At 28.8% G+C, this 21,220-nt stretch overlaps 1 protein-coding gene across 1 annotated transcript in view; it reads left to right on the top strand.

Annotated features, from left to right (window-relative positions):
- The window catches only part of LOC105848474 (adhesion G-protein coupled receptor G2), a 53,148-nt gene that overhangs the window by 7,296 nt on the left and 24,632 nt on the right, over positions 1-21,220 (top strand). The window contains exons 2-6 of the mRNA XM_065808111.1: positions 1-71; positions 7,831-7,889; positions 8,286-8,434; positions 15,618-15,898; positions 18,983-19,126. The exon at positions 1-71 is cut by the window's left edge and continues 42 nt beyond it. Coding sequence (XP_065664183.1) covers positions 15,659-15,898; positions 18,983-19,126 — 384 coding nt within the window. The 5' untranslated portion in view covers positions 1-71; positions 7,831-7,889; positions 8,286-8,434; positions 15,618-15,658. The remainder of the gene's footprint in view (positions 72-7,830; positions 7,890-8,285; positions 8,435-15,617; positions 15,899-18,982; positions 19,127-21,220) is intronic.

Below are 21,220 nucleotides of genomic sequence, written 5' to 3'. Positions count from 1 at the left end.
GGAATGATTTTGACTTATCATCACAGTATAATGAAGACTTGTTTTCATGGTTTGAAAACTTTACCAAAGAGGTAAGGTGTTCTAATAACAATAATTCCTGTTAAAATTGAAGATAATTTTGATATCAAATTATGCATACACACACATACGCACACTCATACAAGCATATATGAATATATATATATATATATATAAATATATATATATATATATATATATATATATATATATATGTATGTATTTATATATTTAAATATATATGTATACATATATACATAAATACATATATATATGTATTTATATATTTAAATATATATGTATATATATATACATAAATACATATATATACATATATATACATATATGTATATATATTTGTATATACATATATGTATATATGTATTTATATATATATATATATTTATGTATTTATATATATATGTATATCTACGTATTTATATATATATATATACATATTTATATATGTATATATATATGCATATTTATGTATATATATGTATATACATACATATATATATATATATATATATATATATATATATATATATATATATATATATATATATATAATATATATATATATATGTATATATATATATATATATGTATATATATATGTATATATTATATATATATATAAATATATATATATGTATATATATATATATGTATATGTATGTATATAATGTATGTATATACAGTGGCAGCTTGTCGATTTGGGACCATAGGGGCTCGGCCCACTGTGGAAAATAAAGGTTGGTTTTGGATCAAAAATCTATAACTTTTTTGTTACTAAAGATTAAGTGCTGAAATTTTGCACAAATGTAAAGTAGTATATTGTCAGGTCAGGTTATCCTATTTCTGGTAACATATAACCCAGTACAACCTGCTTCATGGTCTATGTCATGTCCATGTGTCTTGTAGGATTCACTTTTTTAGGCAAAGCTAGGAGAAGCCAACTCTGACTTAAAACACCCCCTGCCTTGTGGCTCTTGGTTGAGTAAATGCTAGAGATGGTGTCTTGATAAAAACATTCATCTTGGGCAGATGTTAAATGTATCCGCCTACTGTCTTGTAGAAGGCCTCCTTGGCAAAGACTTAAGGAGTAAACAGATTCTAAAGCATGCTATCGGAAAAATCTGCCCACCTTTCTTGATCAAAAAAGGATGTAGGAAAGCTTAAAAGTATTTAAATCAATATATTTCTAAAAAATTAAGACTGTAAAGATTACATATTAATAGGGAAAAAACAAAAAAAAATTAAGTTTTGCAGAAAATTCTGACTTTCTTTTTGATGCCTCCCATAAGTTTCTGGACAGAGTGATTTTTGTAAGTTTTAGCAGCGTAATCCCATTTTTTCTTCAAATCTGTAGCTGATTTTACTGTTCTTCCACTTAATTTCAATTTCTTTTTTATGATGGCCCAATATTTTTCAATAGGATGTAATTCGGGGCAGTTTGGAGGATTCATCTTTTTCGGAACCAACATCACTCCATTATCATCGTAAAACTTTTGAGCATCTTTTGAGTAATGTATTGTGGCTAAATCAGGCCAAAATAATACTGAAGTACTTCTATGAGCTTTAATTAGTCGTTTTATACGAGAAAGACAACATTTCACGTATTCCGAAGATTTCATTGTGCCCAAACAAACATGAATTGGCGATTTTTTGCCGCAAGAGCAAAGTGCCTGCCAAATCATCAACTTTTTCAAAAATTCATCAGTCATTATCACTCACATTTCCTCTTATTTTAGAAGCATAGTAGCACTGCCCAGGAATTTGTTTAAAATCCATTTTAACATAAGTTTCGTCATCCATCAAAATGCATCCATTATGTTTTGTTAACAAGTTGTCATACAACTTTCGAGCTCGACTCTTTGCGGTTGAATTTTGTTTATTGTTTCGATTTGGCATTTTAACTACTTTAAAACTTTGATATCCAAGTCTCTGTCGCCATTTGTGTACAAAAAAATTGGAAACCTTCAGTTTTTTCGCTCGATATCTATCAGACCAATCAGGATGTTCTTCCAATGGAGTCTCCAACCGTTCGAGAGCTCTAGGATTTGCTGTGCGTTTTTTTCGACCACTTCCTTGTTTTCTCTGAATAGTTTTCTGTTCTGTAAACCGTTTAAGAACAGTATCTACAGTTCTTGATATTTTTAATGTTTTCGCCAACTTTCTATTCGATAAAGTTGGATTTTTTAAGTGTTTGTCCACAATCTAAAATCTTTGTTTAGTTTGCTCAGTTGACATTTTGAAACTAAGTAATATTTTTAATTATTTTTTTCTGCCAAAATGTTCTATTATACAAACACTAACACACACAAAAAAATAATTTCAAAAAATGACCGTTAACTAGCTTTACCACACCGCAAAAGTTGGGCAGATTTTTCCGATGCATGCCTTATCTGTTGGTTAGCCTTGCACCCCTTCTTCATCTTTTTGACTGGCACAGATGTATTTTTAATACATTCTTTCCAATTTGGGATGTTGAATGCTGGATCTTCTTGACTCAATGCATGGGTTTTGCTTGTGTCTCTGTTTTTATGATTAGGTGACTCATTCTATTATCTCCTAATGAGGGTACAGCTCTAAAACTAAGTTTTATGGTTTTAAGACCAGCTGGTAGTCAGGTTTCCCAAACTCTGTGGTAGCTCTCAGAGAGGCTGATTTTATCAATAGGTGAAAAACAGCAGAGTACTAACAGTGCCATGTTGTGCATGGATGGTGTCCCTGTTTGTTCTTTTGGTGTGCATTTTTGAAGCCACATTTGGAGCCCTTTTTTACGGCTTAGGGTTTATTAATAGTAATGAGGCAATTGCTTGGACTTTTAAATAGTGTACTGAGTACAATCTATGCTTTGAGTCATGTTGAGTCAAAAAGTTTAAAATGACTAAAGTACCAAAAACTATAAAACACAAAAAACCATCTTCATCACCAAGTTCCATAAACCTATCATTCACTAATATTCGTGGTCTTCGAAGTAACTTTTCTTCTGTTGAGTCTTATCTCTTGCAAAGATCATCAGAACTACTTGCTCTTTGTGTGACTAATTTGATTTCAGTTGTCTCATCTTGAAATTTTAGTGTTGATGGTTATTTTCCTTTAATTTGTAAAGACTCCTATAGTCATATGCTTGGCCTGAGCATTTACATTTGTAAGAATTCACCCATTTTTCGGGAAACTAGGTTTGTATCCGTAGACTATTCTTTTATGTGCTTTCGTTTAGCACTCTATCGCCATTCTCTTTTTTCTATATCACTATTCTTTATCTCAAGACTGCACTCTTTTTGATGTTATTTCTGAATAAATTGACCAAGCCTTCTCTCTTTATCCATCAGCCAATATCTTTAAGTCTTCTCTCTTTATCCATCAGCCAATATCTGTTTTTGACTTTAATGCTCATCACACTGAATGGCTTGGCTTTAGTGTAAGTTACTCTGCTGGCGTTAAGGCCCTTAACTTTTGCCTTTCTCAAACTCAAATAGTTAACTTTCAAATTCGCTTTCCAGACAACCTGAGTCATTTACCTTCTCTACTTGACTTATGTCTTGTTTCTGATCCTAGTCAGTGCTCAGTTTCTTCAGATTCACCCTTAGGTGCTTCTGATCACAGTTTGATCTCTCTAAAACTATTATCTCATTCTTCATTGTCAGAATCCCACTATTATTGTACTTCTTACAACTACCTTAAAGCTGACTTGGACTCTTTCCGTGATTTTCTTTGTGATGGCCCTTGGGTAGAAGGCTTTTGTCTTGCAGATGTGCTTCTTACTGAACTTCGTGGATTCAGGCTGCATGGAATCTTTTATTCCCTATCGACAATTCCAGGTCAAGCCTTACTCTTCTCCATGGTTTTCCTCACATTGTGCTGCTACAATTTCCAATCAAAACCATTACTTCCATATTTATCAGCAAAATAATTCTCCAGAAAATAGACGTCTGTTTACTATTGCTAGTAACCATTGTAAAATTAGGTCATAAAATTGTTTCATCACAAAAATTAGGCTCTTGTGACTTCTGGAGAATCCTAAATAGTATCAATAATAAGGGCAAATCTGTTATTCCACCTCTCTTGTATGGTTCAGACTTTGTCACCTTACCTAAAGACAAAGCTGAATTGTTTGCTAAGAACTTTTCATCAATATCATCTCTTGATTCCACTAGTTGCGTTCTACCTGATATAGCCATCAAACAGGTTGATCCATTGCTTGACATTCGTATCGTTCTGGCTTCTGTATCAAAAGTAATTTCCTACTTAGACTCTTCTACAGCTTGTGGTCCAGACAACATACCTTTTGTAGTCTAGCAGAAGTGTTCTCTGCAGAGTTGTTAGTTCTTGGCCTTGACTTTGGCCTTGGTCTTGACCTTGGCCTAGCTTTAATGCCAAAAATTGAGGCCTTGGACTAGGCCTTGGTCTTGGCCTTGGAAATTTTGGCCTTGGCCTTGATTGTTTTGGCCTTTGCTTTGAAAAGAATACATATTTTCTTATTAATTTCGTTGAATTCTACACATAACCTTGATCTATTTTTAAAAAATGTGGTTTTATTGTCATAGCACTTGCTAGAGTTTTGTTAATTAATTGGCCTTAAGGTAAGGCAAAAATTTAAGTCTTTGGTCTTGAAAATGTTTGCATAGGCCTCGGCCATGAAACTCTTAATCTTGGCCTTGAACTTTAAACTCTAGGCCTTGTCCTTGGCCTTGTAACTTTTGGCCTTGGTCTTGTTAACAACTCTTAATTCTTTGGAGCTGTCATCTATACTTTCAAAACTATTTAACAAGTGCTTATCAGAGTCTTGTTTTTCGGCATGCTGCAAAACGGCATCTGTTATCCCTATTTTCAAAATTTCTGGAGAGAAATTTCTAAGGTGGCGTTGTTCGCTGATGAAACTACCATTTATTCTTGTGTGATAAGAAGCCAATACTCTCTGATTGCATCTGAGGGGGCATCTGAGCTTAAAAAGGATCTCACTTCAGCTTGGGACTCACAGTGGCTGGTGAACTTTAATTTAGATAAAATTCAATAGATAAATCTCGTATAAAACATTTATACAAGCTTTTGGCTAAATTCTAGACAAAAAAGAAACACATACTTTTTAAACTTTTTTACAAACATTTTCTTTATATTAGGTTTAGTTGCTTTATTAATTTGATTTTTTAATTGCTGCATGTAATTAATTAATTTACATATACCTTAACATTTACATGAATATTTCAAGAGTTTATAAAATGCTTATTATACAAATATACAGAATAGTTAATTAACATTTTTTATACAGTGAGTTTTTATGGAATAAAATATAGGTCGACTTTCAAAAGCTGCAAAGTATCTTCATCAAGTTTTATGAAATTTTTGCTGTATGGTTTTCTAATGCTGGTGATGTAGGGATTGGAAGTGTACAAACGAGTATGAAATTTTTCATAAACTGTATTACGGGGTTTTTGCATATCTTCTGAATGTTGACCATTAAGCAATATTGCAAATAGCTTTATGATATTTTCTGAAGTAAAATTTTGTGTACTGAAGACAGCTTATAGTACCAGCTATAGTTACTCATGTAAATGTGGACAATTTCTGTAGCATTTGCACCAAAGTTTTCAGCATTTATCATAACACCTGAGGAAAAAGATTTTAGAATTATGTAAAGTTCTTTAATCAAGTTTTTATTTACTCCTGTGATTTTAGAAGATTAGGTTCCATTGTAAAATTTTGTTTTTTTCTTCACTTTTAGCTGACCATGTTTAGAAAGATAGGTTGTAAGAAATATGTTCTATTGGTATATATGGTGAATATGTTCTATTGGTAAATATGTTGTAGGAAATATGTTCCTACAGATACAAACTTTCATTTTCAGTTTACGCAGAAGGCATATTAGTTAATACCTGAGCCACTTTTCCATCTATCATTATTAAAAAAAGTTCATGTTTCATTTGTCTTCCTTTACAACTTTGGTAAATTATAGATGGCCGTAAAGAGTATATTTGGCTTTTTATTTCATCTACAACAACCTTGTTTGTTGACTCCTGTTTTCTCAGAAGTCTCTTTGCATAATTCTATGCATATAGGTCGACAAAAATGTCCAGACTAAGAAGCCAAATTTTGCCTAACAACTGAGCCAGTTACCTCATCAACTAATCTGATCGGTACCAAAGAACTAATAAATAAATTTGCATCAGAAATAAGTTCAGATTCCTCTGGAAGTTTCTGCTTTTACATGCTTTAGCCAGAGGAGCTCTCACAACCCCATTTACTATACAAAATTAAATGTTAAAATTTATTATTGTACATGGAATTTTTAGTCAAAATTCTATCTACAGTGTGATCCAATAAATTTTGCAGTTCTATAACTTTTGTATGTGTGTTCGTAATTTCTTTTGCAGACAATAGTGGATAGCAGGTCTGTTTAATTTCTTGCAATTTGTATATAGTGGGAATAAGTAACATTTTATTCTGTCAACTTTAACAAGTATAAATATTGCGCTTTAGTTGAATCTAAACCAACAAAAATGCTTTCCATAAAACTCGCAACAGAGATCTTTTTTTCTATTTTTGCAATCCTTATTGCTTCCACAGGCTTTGCTTCTGTTTCTTTCTTCTTTTTTTTTCTCCCATTGAATGTAATGCCTAAAGATATGCATTAAAGATGTGCTTGAATCCAATTTCCTTAACTAATGTGGAATTTTTTCTTTTTTTACTAGTCTGACAAATCTCCATAAGACATGCACGTTCTTCCACATATTTAAAATGATGTTGATGGCATGGGGTCTTTTATTGCGTTTTTCGATTTCTGTAAAAAATATACTATATTCAGAATCTAACCAATTACTGTTGTTAGATAAAAAAGCTTCTACGTTCATGACTCCTTGGTCCATCGTTTATTAAATGACGGAATAATGTGCCTTTAAAGATTACTAACAATGAAACACAGGCTATCCTGAGAAACTTGATAATTTTCTTTTAAAATTATTGATAGTGTCTCAATTGACCTTCCTCGTCAATATAGGAAAGTAATAGTTTACATTTTGAACACTTAGAAGTTGTTATTTAAAAAGTAACCAAAGTATTTAATTTTTAATGTAAATTTGTTGCAGTAACATGAATTTTTCAACTCTTTATATATTATTTTTTAAATGATGCAGTGTTTAAAAATTGCTGATAACATTTTCACCACAAAATGCAAAAATAATAGAATGCATGTGAATAGAATGAACAAAAGTATGCAAATATCTGACTTATGTAGACTTCATATTATGTAATGTCCATCAATATAGGAAAGTATAGTTTGAGAGCTATCACAGAGTTCAGGAAAACCTGACTTCCAGCTTGCCTTAGAACCATAAAATTGAAATTTAAAAATTACCATTAAAAAGTTTTTGCGGGCAAGTGGGTAAGCGTGAAAAAGACTTAAACGTGAAAGCGCTGGCTAAATGGGGAAGACTGATATCTATATCTATATCCAAATATATATATATATTTAATATATATATATATATATATATATATATATATATATATATATATATATATATATATATATATATATATATATATATATATATATATATGTATATATATATATATACATATGAATATATATATATTTATATATATATATATATATAATATATAAATACATGTATGTATATGTATATATATATACATATACATGTATATATATATACATATACATATATGTATATACATATATACATATACATATATGTATATGTATATATATATACATATACATGTATATATATATATATATATATATATATATATATATATATATATATATATATCATTTAGTTTGAACAATGGTTTAAAAGATTCACTCCTTTTCTCTTAAATAATAAGGATTTGTTTGTGTAAGTTTATTATTTTTTTTGATGAACATTTTTTAAAATTTTTAAATTAGTATATAAATCATTTTTACTGTAAACAAGTTAAATAAAAACTTTTTCTTAGATATGATGATGGTTCTTTAAATTCGGGTTAAATGTTTAAACATTTATATATTTGTCATTGTTTTTTAACAAATTTTTTGAGGCATTTTTAAAATTTTAAAGTTAATTTTTTATTTTGAAATTTTTAATAAAAAACTATATTTAAAAATGCATTAACTTAAAATATAATTGAAAACAAAATTGTATTTAAAAAAAACTCAACTTACATTTTCATATAATATATATAATTATATATTATTGCATAGTAATGTAAAGTATAAATATATATTGTAAGTAAGTAAAATATTTATTTATCAGGAACTATTATTTTTTGGCATCTTATCGTATTTGGTATACAGTAGAAAAGAAAGATCTTTATCAAAGTTGCAAGCAAATAGAAAACTCTTTAGCAAATCTGGATCAAATACTTAACTGCAATATTTCTCTTTTATTTATAGCACATAGTGGTAAGAATTTTTTATATTTGACATGTAATTTAAATATAAAAATATAATAACTAAATGAAAACACAGTTAAAAATATTTGATTCTAGAATTTAAAAAAACAAATAAATTTTAGCATTTAATTAATTAGTCAATCAATAAAATCTGAGAAAATCTCACATAATATAGATTACAAGTATCTCCTTAACAACCTGCATATTGTTTCGATTTTTTTTCATAAACAAGGTGTCTTTCAACAATACTTGATTGAAAGCCTTTGATATGTCAAAAGAAATATCACTTTACTCTTTTGTCTTACTACTTCTGTCAAATATTTAATACAAATTTTCTGTTAATATGGTTAATAAATCAAGAGTACAACAAGTGGGTTGAAATCAGATTTAATTGTCAGAGAGTATTTAGTTGGACAAAAGATAAGATAGAAGTTTGATAATTATAGACTCAAAGACCTTGCCAGTAGTACTAAGAAGGCTGATTTGCCTGATATTTATAGGGTTAAGGCAACCTTCAGAGTTTTTTAAAAAGGGAGCCACATGTTCCATTTTCCAGCTGGCAAAAAAATATAATTCAATGAGGCACTTGTTAAATAGCTTACAAGTGTACTATCTTATGACTGTGAAATATAGCACAAGGGTGACTTTCTTATGACTGGGAAATGTCATACAAGTGTGACTATCTTATGAAAGGGTAGTATGACACAAGTGTGACTTTCTTATGACTTGTGTCAGATATATTATATTTGTCTTTCTTGATGACACTATGAGAGACCTTTTAAGTTATTAAAAAATAAATTTGAGATAAAGTATGAGGTTTAGCAAGAATAGGGGGTGAGGGTAGCAATTTTGTGATGATTTGTAACAGCAGGGAGTTTTTTTCAAGTATCAATTCTAAAAAAAACTATTGACTAAAAAAGTGCCTAGCCTAAATCACAAAGGTCCTGATGATGTATGTACACTCGACTACAGCTATTCCAATTTAACTTAATTGGATTGACTTTATAAATTGACTTGAGTTTTAGCAGATTTATGCAGACTTTGATTTGAATATAGCTTTATCAGTCAATGAAATAGCTGATATATCATCAATGAAAAAATAAATACTATAATTATTAAATAAAAATAATTATAGAATAATTATTTGAACAACAATAATAGTTAATACCCAGAAAAAAAAGTTCTATAGAATTTCTATAAACTTTTGGAACATATGGCCTATATAAATTATATAGAAATGCTTTAAAATTTCTATAGAATGTCTATTAATTTCTATAGAAATTGCTATAAAAGTTTTTTTTCTATAAAATAGAAAAAAAAGTAGAAAAAAAAAGTAGAAAAAAAAGTACTATTGGAATTTTTATAGAAATTAACAGAGATTCTATAGAAATTCTATAGAATCCTATAGAATTTCTATAGACCATAGGTTTCAAAAGTTTATAGAAATTCTATAAAACTTTTTTTCCTGGGTATGCCTTAGCATAAAATAATATGTTGATATAAACTGGACACTAACTTATTGCTTAAGAAGTTATTTAAACATTTATCAAAAATTTAATATCTTCAGTGTTTATTATTCAATTTAGTCACTGTTAATTTATACAAATTTATATCGAATTATAGGAGTGTAAAAATAAATATATGTACACTCGACTTCCCCATGCTTGTTTAAGTCAATCTATGTAAATAACTATACTGCAATTGTGGCCATACCAGATGCAGTTTGTTTTGTTTTTTTTCCAGATGTTGTTCTGAATAGTTAAAATAGAGTTGTTACAAATAATTAGAGAGAGGTCTTTTCTTAAAGAGAGAAAAAAAAAACATCAAATTTACATAAATTTGATGTTTTTTCATAGGAATAAAAAAGGAAAAAAAAGGTGGTGCTCCTAAATGCTTAATACACAAAATTTGATGTTTAATAATTTTTTTAAAATTTTCCACCCATCCTGAGCTATTTAAACCCCCTTCCCTCGTTTATTAAATTTTACTCAGGGATGTGGGGTAGTAAAAAAGATTCTGGTTTAAAAGTCACAAAAAGATTACTTTTTCTAGTTTTTAGTATCCAGGAGCTCTAAAAATATAAAAAGCTTTTGAACGACTGATGTGAAAATAATTAAAACCTTCAGAATTTGAACCCGGAGTCTTTAAGTATAATGGTGGCAAGCACTCTGGGCTTAAAAACAGTAAGTACTAATTCATTAAATCTTATATTTTTTTTTTGTTTGCAGATCATAAGTCAACCAACATGTTTAGAGCTTCTGGACACCCAAGACCAAGAAAAATAGAGATGTAATGCAAGAGTCTTTTTGGGATTCGCATCCCTTACTTAATGTTTATGAACGAAGAAACTGTATCTATAAACTAATTTAAAAAATTATTTTTAATTATAATTTTTTAGCTTTTGAGACTGGTTTAAGTCTTAATAATTAGAAATAATAATCTCACTTATAGAAATAAAAACAAAAATTCCTATCTTCCTCTTTATTAATACCCGCCTTTCTCCCCTCCCCTATATTTCTTATCTCCCCTAATTTATTACATCAGGACAATAAATTGATTTGTCCATTAATTGAACGAGTTTATTAGGCTAAATTTTGAGTGCAAATGATCAGTATATTTTATAATCATTTCTCTTTCTTTATTTACAACTTTTTCCACAACTCTAAATAAAATTGAAAAAGATAGCACAAAATTAGAAACATCACCTCCTGAATTACCAATAACACTTACCACTATACCACGTATAATGTACAAAGTAATAAAATAATGAAATGCAGAAAGTGAAGCTAAATAAATTTATAAAATATTGATATTTTATATTAATAGTTGTCTTAACCAATTGTTAGCCAGTGATCAATAAAATAACATCTCTTTATTATTCATTAAAATTAATTTAGTAAGTCAAAACTTGTTTACTATTGTAATGAAAATTTAATAAAATAGTTAGAAACATTAAAATATTAGAAACATTAAATAAAAAAATAAGGTTATGAATCTAAATTTTTTTCTCATTTAAATTAATCTACTAATGATGTACATTTGACAATGTTTTTTATTTCTGTATTTTTAAAATAAAAACATTAAAAGTATATTTAGTTAATATGTATATAAATTTCTTTTTAATGGTTACAACCAAATAAAATTAGTTATTACATGTAAAATTAGGTCTTTAGTTCTCCCTATTTTTTTTTAATTACACCAGCTGGCAAGCGTTTATAGAAGCATGAATCTGATAAGAATAGATCCTAATAACATTGTTTTATCACACTTTTATACACATTTTCTTCAGAATTTGTAATAAGTTTCTTAGCATTTTGTATGGTTTTGCTACATTTCTATACCAGAAAGCTTTGCAAAAAGTTTAAATCTATTTTTAGAACGGCAATGGAATCCTATTTGCCCTACTAGGAAACATTGTCCAAAATTGTCAAAAACTGTGTGACTTAAGTTAGCATTAGACTTCTTTTTGTTAGTAACTTGGAGATAAAAAGATGTTTGTTCTCAAGAGAAAAAAGCGTTCTGGTAACAAAGCGTTCTGGTTATAAAGCGTTCTGGTGACATTAAAGCATTTTGGTAACAAAGATGAATTAAATATAGTTAGAAATAGAAATAATAATTGTATAAGAATGAGAAAATTTTTTTTTTTTTTTTTTTTTAACATCTTCGCTTCTAACAAGGCTGCAAGCAGCCACTAATTAAAGTTGGAAGTTACTGAAAGAGAAAAGATGAAGATTGTAGAGCAAGATAACGATTGACAGACGACTTAAAAGATTGCAAATTATATGAGTCAGGAAAGCAAGATGAAGGAAGCGAATTCCAAAGACCTGATGTTCGAGGAAAAAAACTAGATGAATAAGCGTTTTTGAAGCACTTAGGAACAGTCACAAAAAAAGGATGACACTTAATTAAATGACGAGTAACACGAGAATGAATTATAGTAGATGGCACAAAAGACGCTAGCTCTTTAGAGCAGTGCCCATTATAGTATTTGTAGAAAAGAGAAAAGAGAATCAAAATTACGACGATGTGATAATGGTTGGAGGTTGGCTGCAAGAGCAGGTCCAACTATGTTTACAATGCGTTTTTGCACCTTGTCTAAAAGAGAAAGGGCATCATTAGAAGATCCGCCCCAGATATGGCAACAATATTCCTTTCAAGGCCGGATTTGAGATTTATAGAGATAGAGAATAGAATCCGTTGCAACCTTAGCAGATGCTAATTTTGCAACTGATTTGATATATGGTTTCCAAGAAAGATTGGAAGTAAGAGTTAATCCTAGAAGATGAAGAGTAGGTGACTCATCGAGTACATCACCGTTCATAAATATAGGAAGATCTAAATTATTGCGATAACGATTGGCTGAAAAAAATTGAGTTTTATCTGAAATAAAGTTCACCAGCCACTGAGAGCCCCATGTTGTAGCAGAAGTAAGATCCTTTTCAAGCTCAAATGCCCCCTCCAAGCAATCAGAGGGTGTTAGTTTTTTATCACGACAAGAATAAATGGTAGTGTCATCAGCAAACAATGCCACCTTAGATGAGAGAATATCTGGAAGATTGTTAATGTAAATTAAAAAGAGTATAGGGCCAAGGATAGAACCTTGAGGAACCCCTGAAGTTACAGAATAAGAAGAAGAGTGTTGACCATAGAGGACAACTTTTATGCTATGATTGGAAAGGAAGGATTCAATGATCTTAAAGATGTTGCCGGATACACCATAAGAAGAAAGCTTATGGAGAAGACCAGCATGCCAAACTTTATCAAACGCTTTTGAAATGTCAAGAGCGATGGCCTTAACCTCTCCACCTTTATCTAATGCACGATAAAACCTGTCAGTTATTACTGTTAACAAATCAGCTGTAGAACGAGAAGATCGAAATCCATATTGATGATCAGAAAGTAAGTGATTAGATTCAAGATGAGAAATTATGTGTTTGTTAAATAAAGATTCAAAAACCTTGCTTATGATAGGAAGAAGACTTATGGGATGGTAGTTAGACAAATCAGATCGCTCTCCAGAATTTTTGAAGATAGGGATAACAGATGCCGCTTTCCAGCGGGCTGGAAAACAAGATTCTGATAAGCACTTGTTGAATAGTTTTGAGAGTATAGACGACAGCTCTGGAGAACACTTCTGCAAGACAATAACAGGTATGTTGTCCGGGCCACAAGCTGTAGAAGAGTCTAGGCAGGAAATCACTTTAGATACAGATGCTGGAGTGATATGAATGTCAAGCAATGGATCAACCTGTTTGTTGGCAATATCAGGTAGAACGCAACTAGTGGAATCAAGAGATGATATTGATGAAAAGTTTTTAGCAAACAATTCAGCTTTGTCTTTAGGTGAGGTGACAAAGTCTGAACCATTCAAGAGAGGTGGAATTATAGATTTACCCTTATTATTGATATTATTAAAGATTCTCCAGAAGTCACGAGAGCCTAGTTTTTGAGATGAGATACGAGATTTCATGACCTGAGAATAGCGGGTTTTGGCGTTAGACAAAACCTTTTTACAATTGTTTCTAGCAGTAATAAACACACACCTGTTTTCTGGAGATTTATTTTGCTGATAAATATGGAAGTATTGGTTTCGATTGGCAATCGCAGCAGCACAGTGTGAAGAAAACCATGGAGGAGAGTGAGGCTTGACCTGGAATCGTCGAGAGGGAATAAAAGATTCCATGCCGGCCTGATTCCACGAAGTTATGTAAGAAGCACATTTGTCGACAGGAAGACAAAAGATTTCTACCCAAGGGCCATCACAAAGAAAATCACGGAAAGAATCCCAGTCAGCTTTACTGAGTTGTAAGAGGTTTGATAATAGGGGGATTCAGGTGATGAAGAAGAATGAGATAATAGTTTTAGAGAGATCAAACTGTGATCAGAAGCACCTAAGGGTGAATGTGGAGAAACTGAGCACTGACTAGGATCAGAAACAAGACATAAGTCGAGTAGAGAAGGTAAATGATTCGGGTTGTCTGGAAAGCGAGTTGGAAAGTTGACTATTTGAGTTAGGGATTGAGAAAGGCAAAAGTTGTGGGAGAGCCAAGCCATTCAGAGTGATGAGCATTAAAGTCACCAACAACAACTATTAGCTGATGGATAAGAGAGAGGGCTTGGTCAATATGATCAGAAATAACGTCAAAAGTGTGCAGTCTTGAGATGAAGGAGAGCGATATAGAACAAAGAGAAAGGCAATAGAGTGAAAGGCGGATAGATAAAGGTGATAGTGTGAAGTGGTGCTAAATGAAAGCACATAAAAGAATAGTCTGTGGATTCAAACCTAGTTTCACAACAAATGGGTGAATTCTTACGAATGTAAATGCCCAGGCCAAGCATGTGACTATTGGAGTCTTTACGAATTAGAGGAAGATAACCATCAACACCAAGATCACAAGATGAGACTGCTGAACTCAAATCCAAATAGATCCAAACTATGGAAGAAAAACTATCCAAACTATTGATTCCAAATTATTAAAAACTATCCAAAATAATTATTGAAAACTATTGAAAAAACTTACTTTTCTAATTTTAGAAAAATGTCGGCATGAATGACTAAAGTTTTTTCATATACTTAAAGCAAGTGAGAAAACTAAAGTTATCAAGCGCTTTTTTTACAAATATTTTTTTTTTAACACAATGAAATCTTAATAAAAATGAAAATGTAGTTCACAAGAATACTTTTTTATCTAGAAAGGTGTACTATATCTTTATCTAGATTTAGTCACCTGTAATTTCAAGACATGTTTTTTTACGAAATCATAGATATATTTATTTTAACCTAAAACAACTTGACTAAAATGTATAAATAGTTGCAATTGATAAAAATATATTAGCAATGTTGCATAAATCAAAAAAATAATTTTAATTGAAGATAACAAAAATTAAAAAATAGTTATAATTACCTATGAACATTGTTTTAATAAAATAAATGTTATTTATTTAAATATTATTAACAGAATTATTATTGACAGAAGACTTAAAAAGTTGTAGGTTGTATTAGCCGGGAAAACATAAAGGTGGGAGAAAAATATACATAATTAACATAAGTTTTTAACTTATTTATTTGAATAATTGAAGCAAAAAAAAAAAAGATTTAAATTAAGGTAAAAAAAATAAAAAAAAAAACTTAACACAAGTAAAAGTAAAAGCAAGTATGTATTTTTATGAGTAAAGTTTTTCTTCATGTTTAGATTGTTGTTTTTCGAAAATATATGATCCAATTGATGCTTTAATGATAGAATATTTTTCTGGATTGGAAAGATTTAATTTCAGCTTACCTGATGGTAGTTATAACTTAAGTTGCAGCTATGATAAATCCAAAATTGTTAATGCTAACTGTATGGTTATGCCTTCATATTTTTCCTGGTATACTCAAGAAACTTATTCAGACATAGCTATGTGGATGTATTATGAGGTTTTTGACTGCCCTGCAGAAACTGAATTTTCTCAGTACCTTATTGATTTAAACAAGGTTAGTTATATCTGTTAAGTATAAATAATTTTGATAAAAGCGTACTTAATAACTTTAAAATGATTGCTATTAATGAGTTAAAGATAAAAAAATATAATAATGTAAATGCATTTGAATTATTTTACAATTAAAATATATATATATATATATATTCATATGAACTCAGAACGTCTTGGTAATGAAGCAAGCGCTCTACTACTACACCACTACCACATAGTATAATAAATAAGAATAGTTTATATAAAAGTTGTTTCTTACTAACACATCAGTTTAAGTAGTTCCAGGTTGTGCTGTATTCGATCAATTTCATAAAGGTTAATCTATGAAATGTTTTTAATTAAAGAGTATTTCAAATAAATTTAAATATTTTTCAAATTTAATCTTTTTAATTTTAATTTCTTAAATCTATGTGTAGTTCTCTGATTTTCCAATAAAGTACTTGAAATAAGTGTTATTTTTGCTTCTTTTTATTAATTTTTTTTTGTTAATTAATTTAAAAAAAGAAAAATTCCTGTAAATCACTATCTGTAAGTCAATCTTTGTGAACTAATTAAATAATACAATTTTATAGAATAAAAGTAAATTATAGTCTTCATTACTTAGATCCATAGAAGAATTTGTCAAATTCAAGTTAGTCTAACAAAGAACTAGTGGCTTTTGCAAGAGGTAAGGTTCAACTGATGGAATGTTTATTTGTAAACAACAAATATTTGTAGAATTTATATTAAAACAGCTAAGTGGTTGTGATGTTAGTATTTTAAAAATTAATTATAGATTGGCATCAATCATACTATACATATAATATATAAGAGGAGATAAGGCATCAATCATACTATACACATAATTTATAATACATATAAATATAAGACTCAATCATAAATGGAGCATCAATCATTGATTCAATCATAGATAGAGCATGGCATCCCAAGCAATGAACTTTGTAGTTATCTCATTCCTGCTAATTAACCTGAAGTTGAAACTCAGGGCTCATTATGTGGCCTAGACAACTTGGCACTATTAATACTCTAAAATTTACATCTGCTGATGGAATCAGTTTTTCTGAAAACTACTACAGAGTTTGTGAAACATTAACAGTAGCCACTTTCAAAACCATTAAACTGAGTTTTAAAGCTGTACCCTTTTAGGAGATTACAGGAAGAGTTGCATGGCCAGTATCAAAGAAGTAAAAGCAAAAACCTATGCATAGAATCAAAATGAAATATCTTTGATGGTGTCATACTAAAAAAAATATATATGGTATTTAGTATATGCATGATTTTGGATTTGGATATTACATATGCATAAAAGATATTTATTTTGGAATAATAGGAATGTCTTTTTCCCTTTTTTTTTATATATTGAAAAATATATTTCTGAAAAAAGTGGGCATTTTGTATACACTAGCATGCTAAAGTAACTGAATGAGAATATAAATTGTCATAACTTTTGAATGAAAAGTCAAACTTTTTTTAGATCATCACAGGAATGTCAAAAAATTAATTTTAAAAGTAAAAACTAATGAGTTTTAACTTAATCTAAGCAATCTAATCTACAATCCCTGAACATCAATTACTGCTTGACAACAACCAGGCATTGACTCCACAAACTTGGATTGGGTTATCATACTCTCTATTAAAGCCCCAAATCATTGTGTTTCTAACTCTGTGTTTTACTGTTAATAGCTGGTACTTTTATGTACTTTTAGTCAACAAACATATCTAATACTATATAGCAAGATCCAAATAACATAAACTTTGATTCGTCACTATAAAGTATTTTTTAAAATTGTTCTCTTGGCCAATTTAAATGTTCATTAGCAAATCTCAAGCGTGTTTTTTGATAGAAATAAAAGGTTACTTTGTAGAAATAAAAGGTTTATTTCCAGGATATCTTCCAAATAGATTTGGAGACCTAAAAGAATGCTTGGTTGTGTTAACACTACATCTCACATTATGAAATTGTTTCATTTTTGCATGAATCATTTTTCACAGCAAAAATTAAAAATTTACCTTATCTCTTAGGTGTTATTTGAGGCCTCTTGAGGTAAATCTGTTGTTATTTCTTTTCTTATATCTTTAATCTATATCCGCAACTGTTGATTTGTTATTGCAAGCTAAAAACTTTATTTTAAATTGTCATGTGATTAATTTTTTTTTTCTTTTTTATGCAAATCAAGTTCAGAATTAGACTAGTTGTATAAGTTTAGAGTTTTGAAGTTTTCCTTACACTTTTTCATTACTTTTTTTTCTTTCCAGATTAGTTCAAACAAAGTCGGCATGCTTTTATTGCATTCAGTGTTTTAAGTGGTAGTGGTCTAGTAATAGAGGGATTGCTTCTTAAACAGGAGGTTATGAGCCACAAATTTTTAATAGCCAACTTTGAGACACTCTTATTTATAAAAAAAAAAATTTTCATTGCCATAAACCAGAAAAAAAAAATTTTCTTAAGCGGTAAAAAAAAAATCTTTTTATCTTTTTGTCTAAATTAAATAAACAAAAGATTAGGATAAACAAAAGATTGGGATAAGCAAGAGATTGGGATAAACAAAAGATTGGGATAAACAAAGGATTGGGATAAACAAATGATTGGGATAAACAAATGATTGGGATAAACAAATGATTGGGATAAACAAATGATTGGGATAATAGGGATGGATAAAGTAGTAAGGGAAGAGTATAATATAGAATGAATCCCAAGGGTACTGAACCTTGACAGTAAAATTATTTACGAACTAACAATAAAAAAAAAAAAAAAACTTAAAATGGACATACCAGCCATAAATGTGAGTTATGTTAAAAAAATTGCATGATTAACACTTTTATTAGTTACAGCAGAGAATGGCTGTTTAAAGTTCTGATATCTTATAATTTAAAAATGGATGTTTTTGGTATTGTGTTTGATACTACAGCTTCAAATACGAAAAGATAAATATTAATTGAACCTTTTCGAAAATCAAATTTTATTTGTTTTTTGATAGCCTTTAGGTTTGAATTGCAAAATTTATGCAATCAGAAAGCTAAAACAAAAGTATGTTTGTATTTAAAAAAGTTGCATAATTAATTAAATTTTTTTTTCTTAATATAGACCATAACAAGTAATAATGCTGATGGGATAGCTGCAAATTTGTCAATCGCTTTAAATGAAAATACTAATGTATCTATCATTGATATTCAGTTGATTACATATATTATTACTGGAATTATTAAAGAAAGTTGGATGCCAGCAAATGTGGGTTAATATACTATATACAAATATATACTAATATAGTTTTTTTTTGCTGTTATATATATATTATAGTATATATATATAATTGCTGTCATATATATAGACTATAATATATATATATATATATATATATATATATATATATATATATATATATATATATATATATATATATATATATATATATATATATATATATATATATATATATATTAGGGTGTCCCAAAAAACAACATTTTTGAAAAATATATGCGGAGACCCCTTAATGTGTTCTATCTAATACAAAAACACTAGATTTAAAATTTTTTTGAATAAAAATATTTAAAGGGGTCCCTCAAGACCCTCGAATATTTAATGGGTCCCTAATATTTTCAAAAAAAAAATATTTCAAAAATATGTCAACCTGGTACTCAAATGAAGCGAAATTATATAAAAATTTCAAAAATAATATAGATTTCAAATATAGAATTGCTATTTTTGGTTTTATTACATGAAAAATTCTGTTTTTTAACAAAAAACAAAAAAATGCATTTTTAATGTATTTTTATGACAATTTTGATAAATAAGTTAAAATTTTTCCAAATTAAATATTATTTTTGAAATTTTTATATAATTTTGCTTCATTTGAGTACCAGGTTGACATACTTTTAAAAAACTTTTTTTTTTGAAAATATTAGGAACCCATTAAATATTCGAGGGTCTTGAGGGACCCCTTAAAATATTTTTTATTCAAAAAAATTTTAAATATAGTGTTTTTGTATTAGATAGAACACATTAAGGGGGTCTCTGCATATATTTTTCAAAAATGTTGTTTTTTGGGACACCCTAATATATATATATATATATATATATATATATATATATATATATATATATATATATATATATATATATATATATATATAAAATTAGTAAAAAACACTTATCTAACTTTTATCTTCGACTTGAAGTTTTACCATCGCTGGATCATTAGGAAGGGTTACTAAATCTCAAAAAAATTCAATTTATATAAAAAATTATTTTACAGGAAGTTATAAATTATTACAAAAATTTTTTAATTACTGTATTTTTTTGTTAACGGGAAGTTACAGAAAGTAATTATGCAATGATTTTCTTTGGAATGGGGATTGTTTAATTTGGTCATTAGTTTTTATAATTTTTTAAGATGTATTTATTTTTGTGCCTACATTTAGAAATTAATTCAGATTTTTTATTTAATAAATTTTCTTGATTTAAATGAGTAATTATTTCAAATTTTTCTTGCAAACATAGCATACATTTTTAGGAAATGTTATTAAAGGCAGGGGCAGATTTTAGAATAGACCATTTTAAATTAAAATTTTTATTTTTTTCTTTTAAATCCCAAATATTTTTTGACAGCATAAAAGTTAGATAAGTGTTTTTTACTAATTAATTATTGCTCTGTTCTTTAAGAACATTGAGCACTCTATTTGTAAAATACACTAACATAATTTACATATATATATATATATATATATATATATATATATATATATATATATATATATATATATATATATTAAATATCTTCGCTTCCAACAAGGCTGCAAGCAGCCACTAATTAAAATTGCAAGTTACTGAAAGAGAAAAAATGAGGATTGTAGAGCAAGGTAATGATTGACGGATGACTTAAAGGATTGTAAATTATATGAATCAGGAAAGCAAGATAAAGGAAGCAAATTCCAAAGAACTGGTGTTCGAAGAAAAAAACTAAACGAATAAGTGTTTTTGAAGCGCTTAGGAACAGTTACAGAAAAAGAATGAGACTTAATTAAATGACGAGTAACACAAGAATGAATTTTAGTAGATGGCACAAGAGGCGCTAGCTCTTTAGAGCAGTGCCCATTATAGTATTTGTAGAAAAGAGAAAGAGAAGCAGATTACAACAGTGTGATAATGGTTGGAGGTTGGCTGCAAGAGCAGGTTCAACTATGTTTACAATGCGTTTTTGCACCTTGTCTAAAAGAGGACATCATATATGCATATATACATATATAGGTTGAAGTGACAAAGAAAAATCCTAATATCATTGAATATAAAATGTATAATATATTATTAATGTAGTCATAACTGTAG

The sequence above is a fragment of the Hydra vulgaris genome, chromosome 10 (assembly GCF_038396675.1).
Source record: "Hydra vulgaris chromosome 10, alternate assembly HydraT2T_AEP".
Classification (NCBI taxonomy): Eukaryota; Metazoa; Cnidaria; class Hydrozoa; order Anthoathecata; family Hydridae; genus Hydra; species Hydra vulgaris.
Note: the sequence above shows the minus strand (reverse complement) of the source record. Positions and strands in the feature narration are given on the sequence as shown.